Source organism: Pseudoliparis swirei, chromosome 18 (assembly GCF_029220125.1).
Source record: "Pseudoliparis swirei isolate HS2019 ecotype Mariana Trench chromosome 18, NWPU_hadal_v1, whole genome shotgun sequence".
Taxonomy (NCBI): domain Eukaryota; kingdom Metazoa; phylum Chordata; class Actinopteri; order Perciformes; family Liparidae; genus Pseudoliparis; species Pseudoliparis swirei.
The window spans coordinates 16,639,071-16,658,443 of NC_079405.1; the positions used below are offsets into that span (position 1 = coordinate 16,639,071).

A 19,373-nucleotide genomic window follows, 5' to 3' on the forward strand; every position below is an offset into this window, starting at 1 on the left:
CGTTGTACAACTTGTTGTGTCTTGTGTCGTTTCACATCCTGTAACAGTCATCCGTCATCTCTTTGGGGTCACTTTTGTCTCATCGTGTTTTGTGTCTTTTTGTAGTTGTTTGACTGACTTTCCAACAAGAGACATCAACATCCTTCTCCAACAATGCATTCATGCATTCCCAGATGTAATGTAAATATAAATAGTCACTTGAACATTTTGGAGGACATGTATTCGACAATAACATTATCTCCAGCGGAAGTCACTGCAGGAAACCATGAAATCAAACCACAATTCCATGATGCTTCGGTTACGAGATTGGAGGCTGCTGATCATTTTTCTGTAAATTAATGTAGGTCCTATAAATCAATTTTCTTACCATAGTCTGTGTCAGGGGCCCCTGTTAGCACCAGCCATACCTTTCATATTATTATATACAGGGTATCCTTTTGGCTTTCTTTGCCTCAATTCATATTTAAACAGTAGATTTTCTATTTTAAACTGTTTTATTTGAAGAAAAATTAGATTAGGGAGATTAGATCATTAAAATTGGAACAGCACCCTCTGTTGGAATTGATAAACATTGTCAATTTGATATTAATTAATTGATTAATATCAAATGTTATATACTTAATATTTGTATTTATAGACCGATTTATTGAAATGGGAATGCTTGAACAAGGTACTGTAAGCTTCCTGTAGTATACTGATGATTAATAGGGCTTCAAGTATACTCAAGCATGCTAAAATAAAATATAGGTAGCATATTTATTTTTCACCTGGGTGGGCAATGAAAGAGATGCGCTTCAACAGACATTTTAATGTCAACATTTGAACTAAATAAAAAAAATGCTCTTAATAATGTGACCAGATGACTCACACCAGAGGTTTTTGGGTGAAGCAGGAAAGTTAATTACTGTTCTAACACAATAAAGATAAGTTTAAAAAATCAACAGCTACAAATCTTAATTTTAAGTTTTTGAACACACAATTACACAAAACCTTTCATCATACACTGATGAAGATTCAATCTGACCTTTCTCCACAGAGCTCACGTCACATGTTGGTGAACATAAAGAATGCAGCATAACTGACAGAAACATTACACAAAGTGGTTTTAAAATGTTCTTGAGATACAAAACAAAACATCAACTGATAAATCTCTGGCACCTCTTGGCTAATAAATTAATTTAAACTGAATTTGACTTATTAGAAAACGAAAGAGTGCCACAAGGGCAGCATCTAAAGGCCAGGGTATAAAACAACAGCATCATCACTTCAGGCGTAGGTGTTACAGTCTTCGACAAACAACTCTCCAAAGAGTCCGTATAAAAACAGGATCTTCAGGCCCCGGTGCTTCACCGTTTCTCGTAGTTCTCAGTTTTCCTCTCCGAATACTCATTCTGTGTTTCAAGATGTTTAATCATCACCAAACTCTCTTTTAATTCTGTCTCACTGTGCTTGTTTTTTTCTCCTGCCTTATCTTATAATGAGGGAAAAAAACATGCACATTGGTTCATTCAACTTCTTGTTTCAGGCAGCATGTAAAGATGCAAATCACTTCCATTGTCATTCATCAGCGGTCACTGGACAGAAGCGCTCCACTTCCTTAGATGTTTGTTGAGAGTGACATACAGCAGAAGACAAGAAAACAAGGCTGCTCCCAGATCAGAGGACACCAGATGTGATTGGACAGAAAGTTTCTCCTCCACGGACGCGACTAATCGCTCATAAAGGACATATGAGATTCTGGGCAAAGGGGGTGGATGGGGGGGGGGGGGGGGGGGAACCATAATGCAAAGAGATTAAAAAAAACTTGCAAAAGCCAGCAGCCAAACCTTTGGCACAAACCAGCCAAGCACAGAGCACAGGTACCACAGGTGGAACAGTTCTGAATGCGTTCTTCATGTGGCATTGGTGAATAGAATACCTCCGGTATGCTCCGTGTCTACAGGATTGTCACTTTCTGGGAAGTATCTGCTTGTCCTTGTTCTCAGGCCCTCAGACGTCTTTTTTTTGGGATAGTGCATATTGAAGGACACATGTACCTCTGCTCACATTGTCCTAGAATGACGATGTAGTGTCTCAGACTTGTTGGGTTTTTCACAAAGCTCGCTATCTGTGTGAGAACAACTCTAGGATGTATAGCCAGATAAGGTTTAACCCAAAAAATGTATTCAAGAAATCACGACGATTCTGTGTCAACAAGATGATGTGTTTGTTACTACAGATCTTGTTCTACTCCCCAGAGAGCCTTTTACTATCTGGCTTCTTGGCATGAGAACTTTCTAGCACTGACAGAATAAACATGCTAACACTGCGATGACAGCAGGTTTTTTGTATCAATCAAAGGCAAACCGAAGTGTGTGTCTGAAGGCTTATCTGAAGGGACCTGGCGGAGGAGAACTTCTTTGGCAACTCAGGAAGAGCAGAGAAACCCTCAGGATGAAGAGGAGAGGAACTAATTATGAGTCAAACACTGAAATCGGTTCTTGAAGAAGAGGAGGCCGTTTTTCGTGTGGGTGGCGTCAGAGGAGGCCGGTGGGTAACGAAACTTGGCGTAAGTCTTGTCGCTCTCTGATTGGCTGATCCAGGGAAGTCTAATTTTGGTTGCATGATTGACAATGACATCATCACAAGAGCCCACATGGAGAGATCCCAATCCATCGATGAAAAACTCTGCAAAACAAATGTAAACTAAATGTTAGTCGACTGGTTTGGTTAACTTCTGAAACCTCTCCCAGTGGTCCAGTCAATAAAGGTTTCACATGCATGGTTCCCAAAGATGCCAGATATGTCATCTATAGGATATATATAGAATAAAAATATAACATAATATTAATATTTCCATTTTCTGGAGACATGAAGGCAGGGTGAAATGGGAGGATTTTAATGACCAAAAGCTAAGGGGGGAGAAGTTGGAATCTGGATGTTCGGGGATTGAATTGAAATTGAATTACATTTTATTCAAAGCGTGCATTTAATTAAATTATAGCAGAGCACTTGATGTTGCTATGTTGGCATGCGCTGACAAGAACATTTTAGAACAGAATTTCTTTGGAACAATTATGATGGTATAATATCTTTAAACTAAAATGAGATATGAATTTTTGATACAATTTTCTTTAACAGTTTTTAAACTGATAATGCTGCTGCTTAATGGTTTTTCATCTGTGCCTTTTTCAGATACAGAGGGAAGCCTTTTGAATGTGCCAAGTAAACATTAGGTAAGTAATTAACTGAGTAAATATAGAGTAGTAGGTACAAACTGAATAGCCAACACATTGGTGTTAGGTTTTAGAGCATGCGTTTTCAATTTGTATTAAAGAATGTAAGCCCTATGAATTATTGTTTACTCCACAGGGTTGTAATTATTAGAAGAAGATTAATAATTACAATTATATTATTACCGTGTTGTTTATTCTATACCGGTCACCCTGAGAGCAAAAGGTTCCAGGGTCACATCTGGTTAATGAGCAGACACAGGAACAAGGTTTTGTTTCATGTCTCCCCACATACCTCACCCACACCTCCATCACACACTCAGGGTCATAAAACTCAAGCGGATAAGAAAAGGAGTTTCCTCAGCTGTTTGTATAACCATTTGCCTCAATAAAAGGACTGTCGGGGGAGAATTGAGCCAGAGTGTTTTGGAGACGTGCGGAGGCACAGCTCAGGCATTCTCCTTGTGACAAGTAAAACTACGCGCTCGAGTCTGTCATCTGTGGTCATTGGAGTTGGTCTGATAATGGAACTAGCGGGGCTTTATCTTTAAGGTGAAAACCCCACAATTGGATATAGTGAAATATGTTGGTTTGTCTGTACTTTAGTTCATTAGTTATTTTTTTACATACATGTAGCTTAAATAATTTGATTAAATTAAAACGAGTTACTTTGCGAAATTAATTTGCTTTATATTTTGAGGTATCGTCCTGCAAACATCTTGACATTTTAAAACAACAAAACAAAACAGTTTTACAATCTCCTTCTTACTGTCTACAGTTTAACCCGTAGAGGCTTTCGAACATGTGAAGATAGATCACAGGTACATATACTTATATTACATTGTATGTATTAATGTAACTGTTCCCATCTGAACTGTATATTTGATATGAAAATAATGCTTTCACTGCACTCACCCAGGTGAGCTACCCTGGCGAGGCGCGGGTCAAAGCCGACCAGCTGCACTTTGTCGGTGCGAGCCAGGAAGAAGTTAATGACTCCGTCTGTCACAACACAGTTGGGGAAGCCTTGGATGATGTGATGAAATCCTCTCCTCATATGTAAACAGTCGCCATCCTCCTCCCCTGACTCAATGGAGATGGTCTGTCTGTAGGTCGCAGTGTAACCTGTGGCTTCCCGCACTGCACCCCCCACCTGGACGCACACACACACACACACACACACACACACACACACACACACACACACACACACACTAACGTCACTGAGAGCAAAAACACCAGACTGTCAGTCATTTAGAACAAACAGTTTATCCCGCACCAGATCCAGGGTGGTTCTCTCTAAAATGTCCACCAGTTTCTCCAGCTTGGTGTTGGCTGTGAAGATGAAGTCATCATCCACCCACAGCACGTACTTTGTGGTCACCTGAGAGACGGCCAGGTTTCGTCCAGCAAACCAACCCTATGACACATGAAGCAGAGCTTGAAGACCGAAGAGCTTCAATGTGGAATCAAAAGTCTTAGTCTGAATCAGGCACTCCTCCTACCTTTCCAAAAGGCATGATGTAATGTTCAATGTAAGGTCCAGAAATGGTTTGGGGTTTTTCGCTGTCATCAGCTATTACTATGGTGACAGTAGGATAGTATGTTCTCACACTGTTTATAAGATCCTGAAGCTTATCATACCGCAGGAAAGTCTTCGTAGCTATGGTGACAAGAGCACTGACATTGTACTCTGCAGAGAAGGAGGGTCAAACAACAGAGAAATGTTAACTTTCGCAAATTAGATAAAAAAATCAAAGACTTAATGAATGACATGCTTGGTGGTGTTGTGTTTACCTCCTTTGGATCCTGTGTTGTACAGTTTGGGTGTCACACCGTGACGGACCTTGATACTGAAGCTGGCTTGATACCCCTCGGTCTCAAACTGCACTAAGAGACACAACACACGGTACTTTTAAAGCATTGAGTAGCGTCATACGATCCAACTGTAGCTGATGGATGCACAGGTGTGATATGCTGTTTGGAATAAGTCATCTACTTTACATGTAAAGTAGATGACTCGCATGATAATTAACAACATTTAGTTTATCGTAAAATGCTAATTATTTTCTCCTGCCACCTTTCAGACATTGTAATCCAATTTGGATGGAACAACTTCGTGACCTTAATGACACCCAGCAACACGGTGAGATTATAATCCATTTTAATGCCAGAAGCATGACATTTTTTAAAGATGTTTTTTCTTTATTTGTGTTAGAGAGACACACACAAACACACACACAAACACACAATCACCACAGTGAGTGAGGGGACGATCTGCAGCAAAGGGCCCACCGGAAATCAAACCTTGGCCGCTATGATGACGACAACATGGGGCACTTGAGTGTGAATCTAGCCTTTTCATTTTGATTTACAACCTTAGCATTGAAAAGAGCAAAAGTTGATGCTTGAGATGATTTTGGTTTTACTGAAGAGGATGTACGTCTTCCCCTTGTCCTTTATCTCCTTACTCTTTCTTTTTAGGTGTGATTACGACTACCAGCATGGACCTCAACACCTTCTTTGCTGTTCCACTATTCTGACCCATGATCGGATACAAGTTGTCAAGGATAAACGGTGGTAAGTTGTTTTAAGTTCAGTGTGTTAATTTAACAACAGAATAAATTGTTATTGTTAGAACCACTTTGTCATGTTGTAAATGCTATTAAAAGTTATATTATTGTTAATCTTTTCTATTGTCTTTTTTCTGGCTGTAGAGAGAATCATGTCAGCCCACAGACAACCTGTTGACCTGTGAGTCTTCAAGCAGTAATGATGACTACGCCTGCCTTAAGTTCCAGTTTCCTGAACATCATGTCTGCAGGAGATTCGGTCCCCACCTGTCTTCAGTCTGGACCCAATGACTCAGACACCAGTCTTGTCGAGGCTAAATCGAGGTAAGCAGTGATGTAGTTCAGAATAGCAAACGATAGGTGCAAGCACAACTCAAACTTCCCTCAATTGATCATCCTCAATTAATTTTCTTGTGGTTTGAACTGATATCCCCCTTAAATTTATTTCCACGTATAGCAGTAACGTTTCATTAATTCTATGGCATATCGTCATGTGTACTATCTTACCCAAATCCACCCTAAATAGGTTTGCAACTCTGTCTCTGCACACAGGTGACATGTACTATAAATGTACTGGTAAATGCAGGAGGGCATTGTTTGCCATTGGACTGGGTCTCATTAACAAATTTAAATGTAAGGCGGAGGAAGATATATCAGCTATTGTACACTGAGTATTTCAGTTATACAAATCCACAACAGGCTACAGACGACTGTAATCTAGTTTATCCTTTTTTTGCAATAATAATTGTGTTATTGCTTATAGGGGTACATCAAAAGGTTTTATGTTGGTGTATCTTAAAACAATACAAACATGTTTTTAAATGATGGAATTAATTAGATGGGCTGTTACCCTGGTTTTAACCTGAACCGCGTGAAACGTGATGATGGTCTTGATTGCCTGAGTGGACTCATCTGTAGGCTGCAAGATTACAGACATGTAACACATTGTAATGATGCCTTTATGCTAAGATGTGTCCTTATTCAACATTGAACCTGACTTATTAATATTGTTTAATTATAAAGGTGACTTTATCATTGGAGCTCAGTTTACCAGAAGGCAGTGAATGTGTATCTGTTTGCTCAAGCACTGCATCAATCTACTTTGCCTTTGCTTTGTTTTTTTGGCTGCAGAGAGGATCACCTGATGTCAACATACGAGTTTTAAAGAAGAACTTCCCGAACTTTGTGTCTGTGTGAGACTCTACCATGCTGGGTGCCCTCTTCAGTCAAGTCTGGACACAGCGACTCATTGCTCTTAATCAACTCTGGGCAAGTGGCTAATCTTTTGTTTATTCATGGGATAACCTTCATGTCCACATCCTGTTTCTTCAAGATCTCAACAATGCTTTGTGAGTAAACAACACATGTGAGTGGATCAGTTCAACCTGTTTTTCACAGAATCTTAGTTTCTTAAGGTTTTCATCAACAATGGTTTGTATCTTGATTTACAAAAGGTGTTATGAAGATATTTCCATTTGTAATTTACAATAATCTAATGTTGACTGTAAAATCTATGCCAACCTATTGTTATACACTGTACCATGTTTTTGCAAAGGAATTCTGGTAACCATAGTTGCCAGCAACTTCCTTTGAACTTTGTAATAAAATACCGTCACTGTAATAAAGTTTACAGTATAACTATTGTTTTTACAAAACTTACTGTCATGTCTTGTATGTTCACCGTTAATTGGAACTTTTCAATAAAGTACCATAATATATTATACAGTTGTACTGTGTTTTTCATTGGGTTTACATTAGAACTACACATTTCATTTTCATTGGGTTTACAGTAGAACTACACATTTCTAGTAGTGTTATATACATCGCCAGATTACTGATTTTAAGCATATTATGGTATTTTTCTCTGTAAATTTCATGGTATTCCAAGAATATTGCATGAGCATTGGATGCTAAATTTAAGGAAACTTTCCTGCATATTGAGAACATTTTTCATTGTATCATGACAAATGTACTTGTTTTTAGTGTAACATTACTTATTTTAAGATGTATTGCCTAACATATATCCTTATTGCAAGATGATGGTACTTGTATTTGCTGAATTTAAGCACATTTTCCTACATATTAGGAAAATAATTCTTAAATTGTTTCATTGTATCAAGACAAATTTACTTGTTTTCCATCTGGCTACACTAGTTTAAAGATATTTGTGGGTTCTTTAAGGCTAGATACTTTTACTTGTTTTAAGAAATCTTGGCAAGTCAAATTTTCCTGTTCTGTTGGCAGATAATTTGGCTTATTTCAAGTAATATTCCCTCATTTTATTACTTTTTAGGGTCCTCGCTACGACTTCGTCGTAGAGGAAGGGTGTGGCCTAATATATAAAGGGTCCTAACTTCCAAATTACTTGCACTGTCTCCACCAAAATGCTAGACTATGTCCAAATGGGATCTCCTAACGTCCCCTAATTTTTTCAGAATATTTGAACATTAGGGGGCGCTACAATCAATCCCTCAATATCTGCCATTTTTGCATTATTTGTTCAGGTTTTGGGCGGTTGTTAAACAGTTAACTCCTCCAAGAGCTTAAACCCGATTCATTCCAAACTTGACCTTTGTCTTGAAAAATCTTTTTAAGATTTAACAAATATTAAAGTATGTTCGTTCTCCGGCAGGAAAAAGAAACACCATTCGCCATTAAAATGTAAGTTGATGTAGCTCGGCCATACATTATCCAATCTGCTCCATATTTCTCAGATATCATGAGATAATGACCATGAAGAGATCCCTATGCTAATTCTAGTCATAGCGCCACTGAGTGGCCAAAGCAAATCAGCCTAAAAAGCATCACATTCACATGTAATTTACATGACAAGGTCTAGACTTCACGTGGATACACATGATGGCTGCACTGGACTCGCTCGAATCTGCTCCAAACTTATCATGCTTCATAGAATTCACGGCCTGAGGATATCAACAAGCCTTTTTTCACTCAGAGTCAAAGCGCCACCCACTTGCAAAGTAAAATCAGTATTGCATGACGAAAGATAAAATGCCCGAACGGCAGGCATGCGTTCTCGGCCGACGGGGCCGGCGTCCGGCCAGCACCCCCGACGTGCGAAGCAGGAACGAGGACCCGGACAACGCTGCTTGCAGCTTTAATTGTTCTTGTTTTTTGAGGCTGAATTTTTGCAGTGCATGAAGTACTGCACATATACTGAATGTCAAATTTGTGTACAATCCACAGATTAGCACTGCCATATAAGGATAATAGGTAGACGGGTCATTCAGAGGTACATTTGTTTTTTGGACATGGTCTGTCCTCAGACTTTGTAAATATTTACTCTTGCTTGCTTTGTATTTGCTATGTGCGGACCGACAGCAGGGATGAAGCCATTAAAAGGAAAGAAGACAGATAGGTAACACCATATATCACGCTTGACGATCCAACAGTGCACCAAGGGAAGTGGACCTGTAAATGTAGGCTATAGTGAGTGACTGATGCGGGAAGAAGTGAGAACTGGCCATCAGCTGAAAGTAGCAGAAGGTTAGCTGAAAAGGTCTGAGTGGACAGGCAGGGAACGACAACAATGTTAGAGGAAGTGAAAAAAGGAAGAAGGGCAAAACCATGGGGTCACGAGCCTTCAGCCGCTCTGCCCCTCGCCTATGGAACTCCCTCCCCCCTGACATCAGAAACATTGACTCTATCACTTTATTCAAAACTCACCTCAAAACTCACCTTTTCAGGCAGGCCTATAATAATAATAATAATAATAATACATTAATTTTATAAGGCGCCTTTCAAGGCACTCAAGGTCGCCGTACAACATATTTAAAAAAATGGACACAATTAAAAAGCAGAACAGTTAAAAACAAAAGTTTTAAAAAAGCAGAACAGTCTGCAGCAGAGCAACCAAGAGGGGAACAGGTCAGCCATAGGCCTGCCTGAAAAGGTGAGTTCCCCTCTTGGTTGCTCTGCTGCAGACTGTTCTGCTTTTTAACTGTTTTGCTTTTTAACTGTTCTGCTTTTTAATTGTGTCCATTTTTAAATATGTTGTACGGCGACCTTGAGTGCCTTGAAAGGCGCCTTATAAAATGAATGTATTATTATTATTTATTATTAAAACAAGACACTCATGTCTGTGCGGTTAATATGAAGTAACAATCAGCAGCCGGTTAGCTTAGCTTTGTAAAACCACAGCTAGTCTGGCTCTGTCCAAAGGTAAAAATACACCTCTAAATAGAAAATATCAAAATGTTGAAACTTGTTTATTCCACATAAAAACTTAAATGTAAAAGGAATAATTTCTTGGCAGGGGTCAGTACCGTCCTGACTCTGCACTGGTTGCCAGGTAACTGCTCAGTGCCACAAAATACACAGACACATAACTCCACATGAAGCCACCAATTATTCTTTTTACACTTTTTCTTTCTGGTGGTTTCTGTAAGGATTATACAAACAAGATATCATGTATACATTTTGCAGCGTTATATGTGCTGGGAGGTGGCTTTTGTTACCTTTAGCTGTTTCCTGTTTTTTATGCTAAGCTAAGCTGCAGCTATTTATTTACCATATAGAAAATGGTTTCTCCTTCTCATCTCACTCGCTCTCTGCCAGAAAGCCTATAAGTGTGTTTCCCAAAACGTCGAACTATTGCTTTAAATCAAATCACCAATTACAGAGCTCAGTGGCACTCAGAGGCTCAGTGTCCCCACTGACCTTTTCATAAATAAGAAAAAGAAAAAGTCAAGAGAAAAGTTGTTTTTAGTTTAGGGTCTCACCTGTGTCTGCTGTGCTGGGGTGGAACAGTGTGTTTGTGTAGGTGACGAACTGCAGCTGTCGGTTGAGGTTTGGCAGCAGGCTGCTCGACAAAGTCATGCGCATCTCGCCGTCACCTTTCATTTTCACCCCGTCCACCCCTGCTGCCACGTTTAGCGTTCCCAGCGTGGCAGTGATGTTTATCTGCAGCAAGATGGAAGAAATCTCAGCGTGACAGAGCACAGCAGACATCTCTAAAAGTAAAGCCAGACTGAAGACACTGAAATACTTACCAAGTAGTGGTCTCTGGGAACGTTGCGTAAGGCCAAGCCTGAAAGCATATGATGGAGAAATGAGTTGCTACGGCCATTGGGATGAATTATAATTCACTTTACCAGCAGAAATGGAAATAAAGATATGCTCTCTAAATAGTGAGCATGTACTAACTTTTCCTTCGGATAATCTGCAATACATTTTTCCGTTTTTGTTTGAATTTGCGGCAAGTGTTTTTCTGATTATTAAAATGCTCCTTATGTCATGCAGATAAGTGATATCTTGAGTGCTGTTTGTACACCAGACTCATACATTTGAAGTCACAGCCGGCTAAGGAAGTAGCTTGATCATGGATTAGTTGTATACCTCAATTAAGTAATCTACTTGCACAGTTTTAACTGCTGAACATCAATCTAATTTAACGAGTAAGTGTTGTTTAAAGATGTGTCCGCTCTATCTGAAGTCTTACCTGGGATGATGATTGTTCTCAGAGGTCGTACCTCTACCCCTTGTGTTGGGTACTGTAAGGGATTGTTAGCCTCTGCAATGATGAGAAGATCTGCAGGCGACTGTGTCCTGAGGGGCAAAAACCCACATCGGGAAGATGTATATAAATCCACAAAGATCGCAACAGACTACATGGACACATTGAGTTTTGCTCTTTGAAAATACAAACAGCAGAGGTAATTGTAACCTTGTGATTTTGTTCTCGACTGAAAAAGAAGAAGAACTATTAAGGAGAGCAATAACCTATTAAGGAGATACAAATGGAAAACTCCTATGACATGACATTTTCAGCCGAGAACAACATCTTGAAGAAAAACCATGTCATAAGAGTTTTCCATTTTTATCTCCTTAATAGTTTATTGCTGTTATGGATCAGTTAAAGATGGAATAATGAATCCTGAGTGGCACCAAATTGAAAGGTGGTATAGTTTTTGAGACTGTTGACACAATCACTTTCTCCATGTCAGAGAGAGTTAAACAGAAAGGTTGTGACATAAAGATGGATATCGTCAAATAAAGCCACAATATGTGCTCACAAATTGGAACACAAAATGTAACATCCCTTTCATTGGTTCAAAGGAATTACTCAAATAGACAGTTATGAACAGTTCATCTCTAAATTGAACGACAGACAGGAAGAGGTCATCTGATATGTGGTGCCCATGACGACAATATTGAATGACTAACTAGGCTGAAGCTGACAGTGTTACTATGTAAGATGCTGTTATGATGGTTTGTGAGAGATGGTCAGCAGAGTAGCTCATGCCATTATCACAAGTGTCTGATTGCAATGTGATGAATAGTGTTGTAATGGTAGAACAAGCTTTTGCACTTTTTGTAAATGATAGCAATGTGATGGTTGACATTATATTATGACATGTGGAAGATCATAACTATAGAACTATAAGAGGATGATATTTACACAAGGTGGTAATAGTATATTTGAGGGATGATCACATTTGGATGTAACAGAGTCATGTGATAATGTGCCATGTATGTCATTGCTGTTGGATGTGGGAATAGCAGCTATTGTTATGGAAGAAATACTGCACATTATAATTGTTGCAGGTTTGAATATCATATCATTTAATACTTTTTATCATTGTATTTTGACTTCCCGAGAAATCGCATTATTAACACATTATTTTCTTACCTCCCCATCTGGTTCCCACCTTCAAACTAACACCTAGGTTTTTTTTAACAAGTGCGCTGTCTTATCTGTCTCCTGTAAACCTTTAACTTATGAATCTCCCTTTGAGGGCTAGAGTTGTAACCTCCATATTGATAAGACAGCCTTCTCTCTCTAATTGCCTAATACAATGAAGTCACGAGGTTGCCGGCAACTAGTTAAAGGTTGATTGTTGGTTCTCATTATTTTAAACATCTCATCTGAAGCTTGTGAGTAGGAGTTACAAATAATTCCACCACAATATATGTACAGTAATACTTGCCCTTACTGTTACCATCATTTATATATTGGATTCATAATTATACTTAATATGGAACATGTACTATGTGAGTGATCTAAATATAGGCTGTGGCAATGCTTATTTGTATTATTATAATGTATCTTCCTTTTGTTTTATTAGTTGCATTGTTATTATTTTATTTTATTTTCATGATTTATTGTATCTGTGTTTGACCTCTCTCGAAAAACTTAATAAATTAAGCTCCATCAAAATATAAATATTAAAAGTTATTAATTGTTTCAGCATAAAGATGACAATGCATCATTATCTTCTTACCTCTTCTGAAAACTATTGTACTCTTTGGCCCGTCTCCGCTTCATTTCCTCCAGCTCAGAGGCCTCGAAGGCGGTGTGCAGCGGGTGAGCTGACACCCGCGGGAACATGAATTGGGCGAAGGGCATGTTTACTCCTCCACTCTCACCCTCACAAACACATCCGTTTCGTGCCAACAGGCTAGACGAAGCATTGGAGAGAAAAACATGTGAGGAAATCAGGCTTCAGCTGAGCTTTGTTGTGCTGAGGCGTTTATAGATGGAATAAATTAATTACCTTGCCACATTGTCCCTCACGTGAAAGCGGATGTTTCCTAATCGGTGGTCTGGTTCTGGGAGCCTCTCCTCCAGATGCCTCTCTTCAATTGGCCCCGGTCGCTGCCAAACGTCCACGGTGGTGTAGGCCCGAGTGGGCCACGAATGGAGGAGAGCAAGTACCAGCACCACAGACACCAGGATGGCGAGCAACACCGTCTTCCTCAGGGACCGCATCCTGAAACCTGGCGGAGACATATGTATTTTTAATAGTCCATTTAGTAGTTTTTAACGAGTATCAAAGTACTTATGTGTAAGTCTATCTTTCTTTTTTTAAACTAATTGTCCGATGTGAAAGGTTCTATACAGATAAAGTTTATTATTATTATTATTTTCTGTGTTAGTATCCCTCTATAGCAGCTCAGCACATACGCCCTGTCTGTTTGGCGAGACAGAAAGAGGAAAGACTGTGGCTTTTGTCCCTCTTCATAAATATGAGCAGCATGAAAGACAGACTTCAGAAAATCAGTCTGGGCTCCAGAGCTGCAGAGCATTCTTAAGATTCCATGTGGACACATTTGTAGCGGAGTCACTTAGTGGTGCAAACAAAATGAACGTGGAAGCATTTATTATATAAAAACTGCACTCTAGATAGTTGCTACATATCTATGTTGCTCTGTGTGGTGTCATGAAACAGCTGGGCATCTAAAATGCAGTCAGAACAAAAAAATATAATGTATTTTTTACAATTACCAGATCTATCTTTTTGAGTTCAGACAAAAGAAGTCCAAGATTTCAGCCATGTACACGGCTATCATAACTTCAATTCTGTCAAAAATCAGAGATGCCTTTATTACGACCTCTCAATAAATACGTCTTTGTTTTGCTGTGACATAGATAGGACGACAATGGAAATTCATAAGGATTCCTCATAATACCACAAATTCATGAGTGAAATTGCTCCTTGCACACTGTCTATATGAAAATTACTAAAAACACCAAAAATAAGTGGTCAAAATTTGAATTTGTATATAATTTGTGGAAAACCAAATCTTTATAAAACATTCCTTAACTTATTTTCATTTCCAGCCCTGCATTTGTGCTTAATAATAAGTAAGAAAAGTTTACCCAACTTCCTCTATCCAGTCAGTGAAAGGGCATCCTCTGTAGGCACCTGCATCTCCAGAAACCATGTAGTCAGTCACAGAAATGAGTCAACACCTTCCCCATCTGGAAACAAAAATAAATAAAGGGTTAAAAAGCATTACATCATCACAGACTACCTCCCAAAGAAGTCACAATTATATGAAAAACTGCTCAATGTAGTTGCATCATTACATAAAAACACTTGCGTCCACATGGTGCTTCATCAGTCGCTTGTTGGTCTTACAACCCAGAGGGGAAATCCTGCAGGGTTTTGGGGGTGACAAATTTAGCTTTATTGTAGTAAGAGAAAATAATCAATGTGTTCTTGTGCACCTCAGAGGAAATGAGTCCTCATACTGTGCCAAGCCTTTCCTGTACACTGATTTATTGAAAAGTCACTAATTTCACTTCATCCAAGTGTAGATTAAAAAAAAGAGTGATATTTTGTGATATTAGGTACTTTATCACATGGAATATGGTCCTGTTTGTATGCGATAAAATAAGATATGATCAGATCAGAATAGATATTGAAGACACAACAAATTAGGGTTCACTACTGAAAAGTGAATCCAATAACAGAGGATTGTATTCACTTCACAACCAAGCCTTTAGGTTCACAATTATTTTTGCTTTTTTAGATAAACTGTGTGCCACAGTAGTCTACTATATTTAAAAGCACGGATTGTTGTCAAACAATTACACAATATGATCAGACGATAATATCTAGCTCAGCTAAAGCTATAACCTCATGTAAAACAAAATATGACGAACAGGAAGCATATGAAGGAATTCTTAGTATCTATTATCAACAATCTTGTTTGTGCATTAATGGAATTACCCAGTGCTATAGCCATATCTGTGATGCTGAAACCACCATGAGACATATTCAAGAGAGAATATAGATGATCTGAAGTCATGTGGAAATGTTCACGAGCATTTCAGAAAGAAACTGTATTAGTTGTGCTTTTGTTTTTAATAACCGATTATATGAGAAGGTGGACGTGCTAGATAGTTCAGTAAAGTTAGAAAGATATTCACAGATTCGGACTTCCCGGCTCAATAGCTCTCAAACGACACGGAGTTAAAACACAAACAACACCTCTCTGTGATCTTAGTGATGTCAACAACAAGCTACAACCTTCATTTTACCAAAAAATGCCGGTCTCCGAGATCGATGAATAACGTTGGTCTCAATGTGCGATCAGCTGTGAGACCTAAGCCCAGGGACCGTCTGCAAAAAGCAATCCAGGAAAAACATATTCCAGAAATATTCAATATATCCACTGAAAGATTGTGTAGGCTGACAGAACATATACCGTACGTCAAATGGCCACCCTGTAATGTACTACAGCTGTTATTTTGAAAAAAACTCATCTTAAATAATTATTAGGAATTATATTTAATATTTTATGGAAAAAAAATCTTCAATAGCTTCACTGTTATCAAGTGTAGAGTGAAATCATTCAATATCTACATCAATGGGCTCCACATGAGTGGACTACACCTCTCATTTTGAAGAAAAAAGATTTTGAATAATTTTTATGAATATTTTGATATCATTTATGGAAACAATCTTCAATAGCGTCAATGTTATCAAGTGTAGAGTGAATTAATTCAACATCTACATCAATGGGCTCCACATGAGTGGACTACACCTCTTACTTTGGAGAAATGTGTTTTTGAATAATTACTATGAATATTTTGTCATATTTATGGAAACAATCTTCAATAGCGTCACTGTTATCAAGTCTAGAGTGAAATCATTCAACATCTACATCAATGGGCTCCACATTAGTGGACTACACCTCTTACTTTGGAGAAAAAAGATTTGGAATAATTTTTATGAATATTTTGTCATAATTTATGGAAACAATCTTCAATAGCTTCACTGTTATTAAGTGTAGTATGAAACCATTCGTTTCCTACATCAATGGGCTCCACATGAGTGTACTACACCTGTTATTTTGAAGAAATATGATTATGAATAATTATGATTTATTTTAAATATTTTATGGAGACAATATTCAATATATCCACTGTAGTAAAGTGTAGGCTGCCAACATTTCCTACATCAATTGCTTCTCCTTTGTTGTACTAGATCAGCTATATTGATGATGTGCTTTTGCATAATTTTAAATAAAATGATGTTTAACCACCAATCCTGTGTTGGTAAAACTACAATAATTTCTTCAGAAGATCTCTTTTAATCATCTCAGTTTTGTTATTAGGACAAAGTGTAGTGGCACCATGTTCTCGTCAGTCACCAGGATATCTATTGATTATGAAAAAGCAATGTGTATTTAAGATTGTTTGTTCAATTTGGATTATTTTGAACCGAAATGTGTATAGCATCGATACAATGTAAAACGGTGTCCTATTTGCTTTCCAGAAACCAGCATATTGGTTAAGGAGCACTTTCATGATTTATTATACATACTCAAACAAAAAATATATCTTATATTAACTAATTGCTTCTTCTGAGAAAACATGTAACCCAGTGGTCATTACTTAAAGTCTGTTAATATCAGTGATTTGGTCAAATTAGTGCAATTGTAAACCTATTCTTCGTACTTTATACGTCTTGAATTAAAAAATAGTACCACACACATTATAATAAGAGCCATCATAGTAGTCAAGTAGTTCCCCCATTTAATCTTTATGAACGATCAGATACCAATGTATACATGACTGCTTCGGCTTGAACAACATTTAACTTGATAAACTTGAAGTCAACAAGTTTATCCGACAAAGTCAGACATACACATTAATAAGTCAGTGCGTTTACATGATGGTATAATTCGAATCTTGCTTTAGTCGGACTATGCTATCTTTTGGGTCATCTGCTATTATCCCAATATACAGTACATGGCAGTGAGTAAATGATATCAAAATATTAATAAAAATTATTCCAAATCTTTTTTCTTCAAAATGAGAGGTGTAGTACACTAATGTGGAGCCCATTGATGTAGATGTTGAATGATTTCACTCTAGACTTGATAACAGTGATGCTATTGAAGATTGTTTCCTTAAATGACAAAATATTCATAATAATTATTTAAAATCTTTTTTTCTCCAAAATAAGAGGTGTAGTCCACTCATGTAGATCCCATGGATGTAGATGTTGAATGGTTTCATCCTACACTTGATAACAGTGATGCTATTGAAGATTGTTTCCATAAATTATGACAAAATATTCATAAAAATTATGCCAAATCTTTTTTCCCCAAAGTAAGAGGTGTAGTCCACTAATGTGGAGCCCATTGATGTAGATGTTGAATTATTTCACTCTACACTTGATAACATTGACGCTATTGAAGATTGTTTCCATAAATGATATACAAATATTCATAAAAATTATTCCAAATCTTTTTTCTTCAAAGTAAGAGGTGTAGTCCATTCATGTGGAGCCCATTGATGTAGATATTGAATGATTTCACTCTAGACTTGATAACATTGATGCTATTGAAGATTTTTCCATAACATATTAAATATAATTCAGAATAATGATTTAAGATGAGTTTTTTCCAAAATAACAGCTGTAGTACATTACAGGGTGGCCATTTGACGTACGGTATAAGTTCTGTCAGCCTACACAATCTTTCAGTGGATATATTGAATATTTTTGGAATATGTTTTTCCTGGATTGCTTTTTGCAGACGGTCCCTGGCCTTAGGTCTCACAGCTGATCGCACATTGAGACCAATGTTATTCATCGATCTCGGAGACCGGCTTTTTTTGGTAAAATGAAGGTTGTAGAGAGGTGTTGTTTGTGTTTTAACTCCGTTTCGTGAGAGAGCTATTGAGCCGGGAAGTCCGAATCTGTGATTATCTTTCTAACTTTACTGAACTGTGCTAGTTACAGACGGAGCTATGTGGGTCCCTCCCAAAGTGCGCGTGACAGATCTCATTCAGATTCTGAATAACAAATTACTGCAATTTAATTCAGCATTAACAACTCCTCCGTGCTGCCTGAATCCTTAAACATAAGATACATATTTCACAGTAACCTAATCATCTGTCCAGTGAGCATAGAATGGCTGCAGATCAAACAGCCTACGATCTCTCATAGAGGCCGATATTAGCCTCCTGTCGCGAATAAGCGAGAAATATCATACAGCTTGATTAGATTAGGCCGACATTCCTTAAATGCTTAATTACATCTCTAAAACGAGGTTATATTGCATTCACGCATTTTGTCGACAATTGTGTGGCTCCGAAATTGTCATTGGCTAGCCTACGTTTCTTTTCTTCACGTTTTCCCTGGTCGAGAAACCGTCAAATGTTCACCCAGAGCTGGAGATACCGAGAGAAATGCCGTGCGATAAACAGATTTACAGGCCCATTCATATTCCAGCCAGATCAGAAGAAAAAGGATCTCACCTCAATTCAAAGACGCGCTGTGGAGGCAGTTTCACCTCCCGTCTGTACGGAGGTGGCCGCTCTTTATAAATGTGTTCCTCTGTGGTCTGGTAAATGGGATTAGATGTGGAAAAGATGGAGCGGCAAGGAGACAAACGGGCGACCGCACATAACAGCACTGCGGGCTGTGGACCGACGCTCCCCTTGCAGCAGCAGCAGCAGCAGCAGCACAGCCGAGAGCAAGCCGCACCTCAACACAACGACCAGCGGTCAATCAGCGGAGCGGCGGCATCACAGGAAACATATATAGCCTAACACATATATGGAATACATGAACTATAGCACGGTTTTTTTTTCAAATTCATGCATGCTATTTTTCAAATATGTTCCATCAGCTGGACCTGCTCATAAAAATGACTCTCCGATAATGAGTGTGGTGTGTGTGTGGGTGTGAGCGTGTACGTGTGTTTGTTTGTGCTTTTTTTTCAACGTCCTGTCTCCATACTGTTGGAGGCAGGACGTCAGTTATGTCTGTCTATGTTGTAAAGCCCTCTGAGGCAAATTTGTAATTTGTGAGAATGAGCTTTACAA

At 38.4% G+C, this 19,373-nt stretch overlaps 1 protein-coding gene and 1 long non-coding RNA gene across 7 annotated transcripts; one reads left to right on the top strand and one right to left on the bottom strand.

The window, feature by feature from the left end:
* Positions 1-737: 737 nt before the first annotated feature.
* On the bottom strand, positions 738-19,182 carry b4galnt1b (beta-1,4-N-acetyl-galactosaminyl transferase 1b). Of its 6 annotated transcripts, none has more exons than XM_056438245.1 (13): positions 18,804-19,182; positions 14,616-14,684; positions 14,411-14,507; positions 13,300-13,522; positions 13,027-13,203; positions 11,244-11,350; positions 10,795-10,832; positions 10,525-10,705; positions 5,010-5,102; positions 4,718-4,905; positions 4,492-4,632; positions 4,128-4,365; positions 738-2,667 (listed from the first exon to the last, which is right to left on the bottom strand). In XM_056438245.1, the coding sequence occupies exons 4-13, from the start codon at positions 13,512-13,514 to the stop codon at positions 2,450-2,452; spliced, it is 1,596 nt and encodes a 531-aa protein (XP_056294220.1). In that variant the 5' UTR covers positions 13,515-13,522; positions 14,411-14,507; positions 14,616-14,684; positions 18,804-19,182; the 3' UTR covers positions 738-2,449. The 6 variants fall into 6 exon arrangements, with proteins under 6 accessions (XP_056294220.1, XP_056294225.1, XP_056294221.1 ...); XM_056438250.1 differs by having other exon boundaries at positions 4,128-4,373; positions 4,467-4,632; XM_056438246.1 differs by having other exon boundaries at positions 14,406-14,507.
* Positions 5,036-7,374, top strand: LOC130208871 (uncharacterized). Its single transcript, XR_008834495.1, has 3 exons — positions 5,036-5,792; positions 5,930-6,109; positions 6,917-7,374. It is a non-coding gene; the product is annotated as an uncharacterized LOC130208871 (long non-coding RNA).
* Positions 19,183-19,373: the final 191 nt, after the last annotated feature.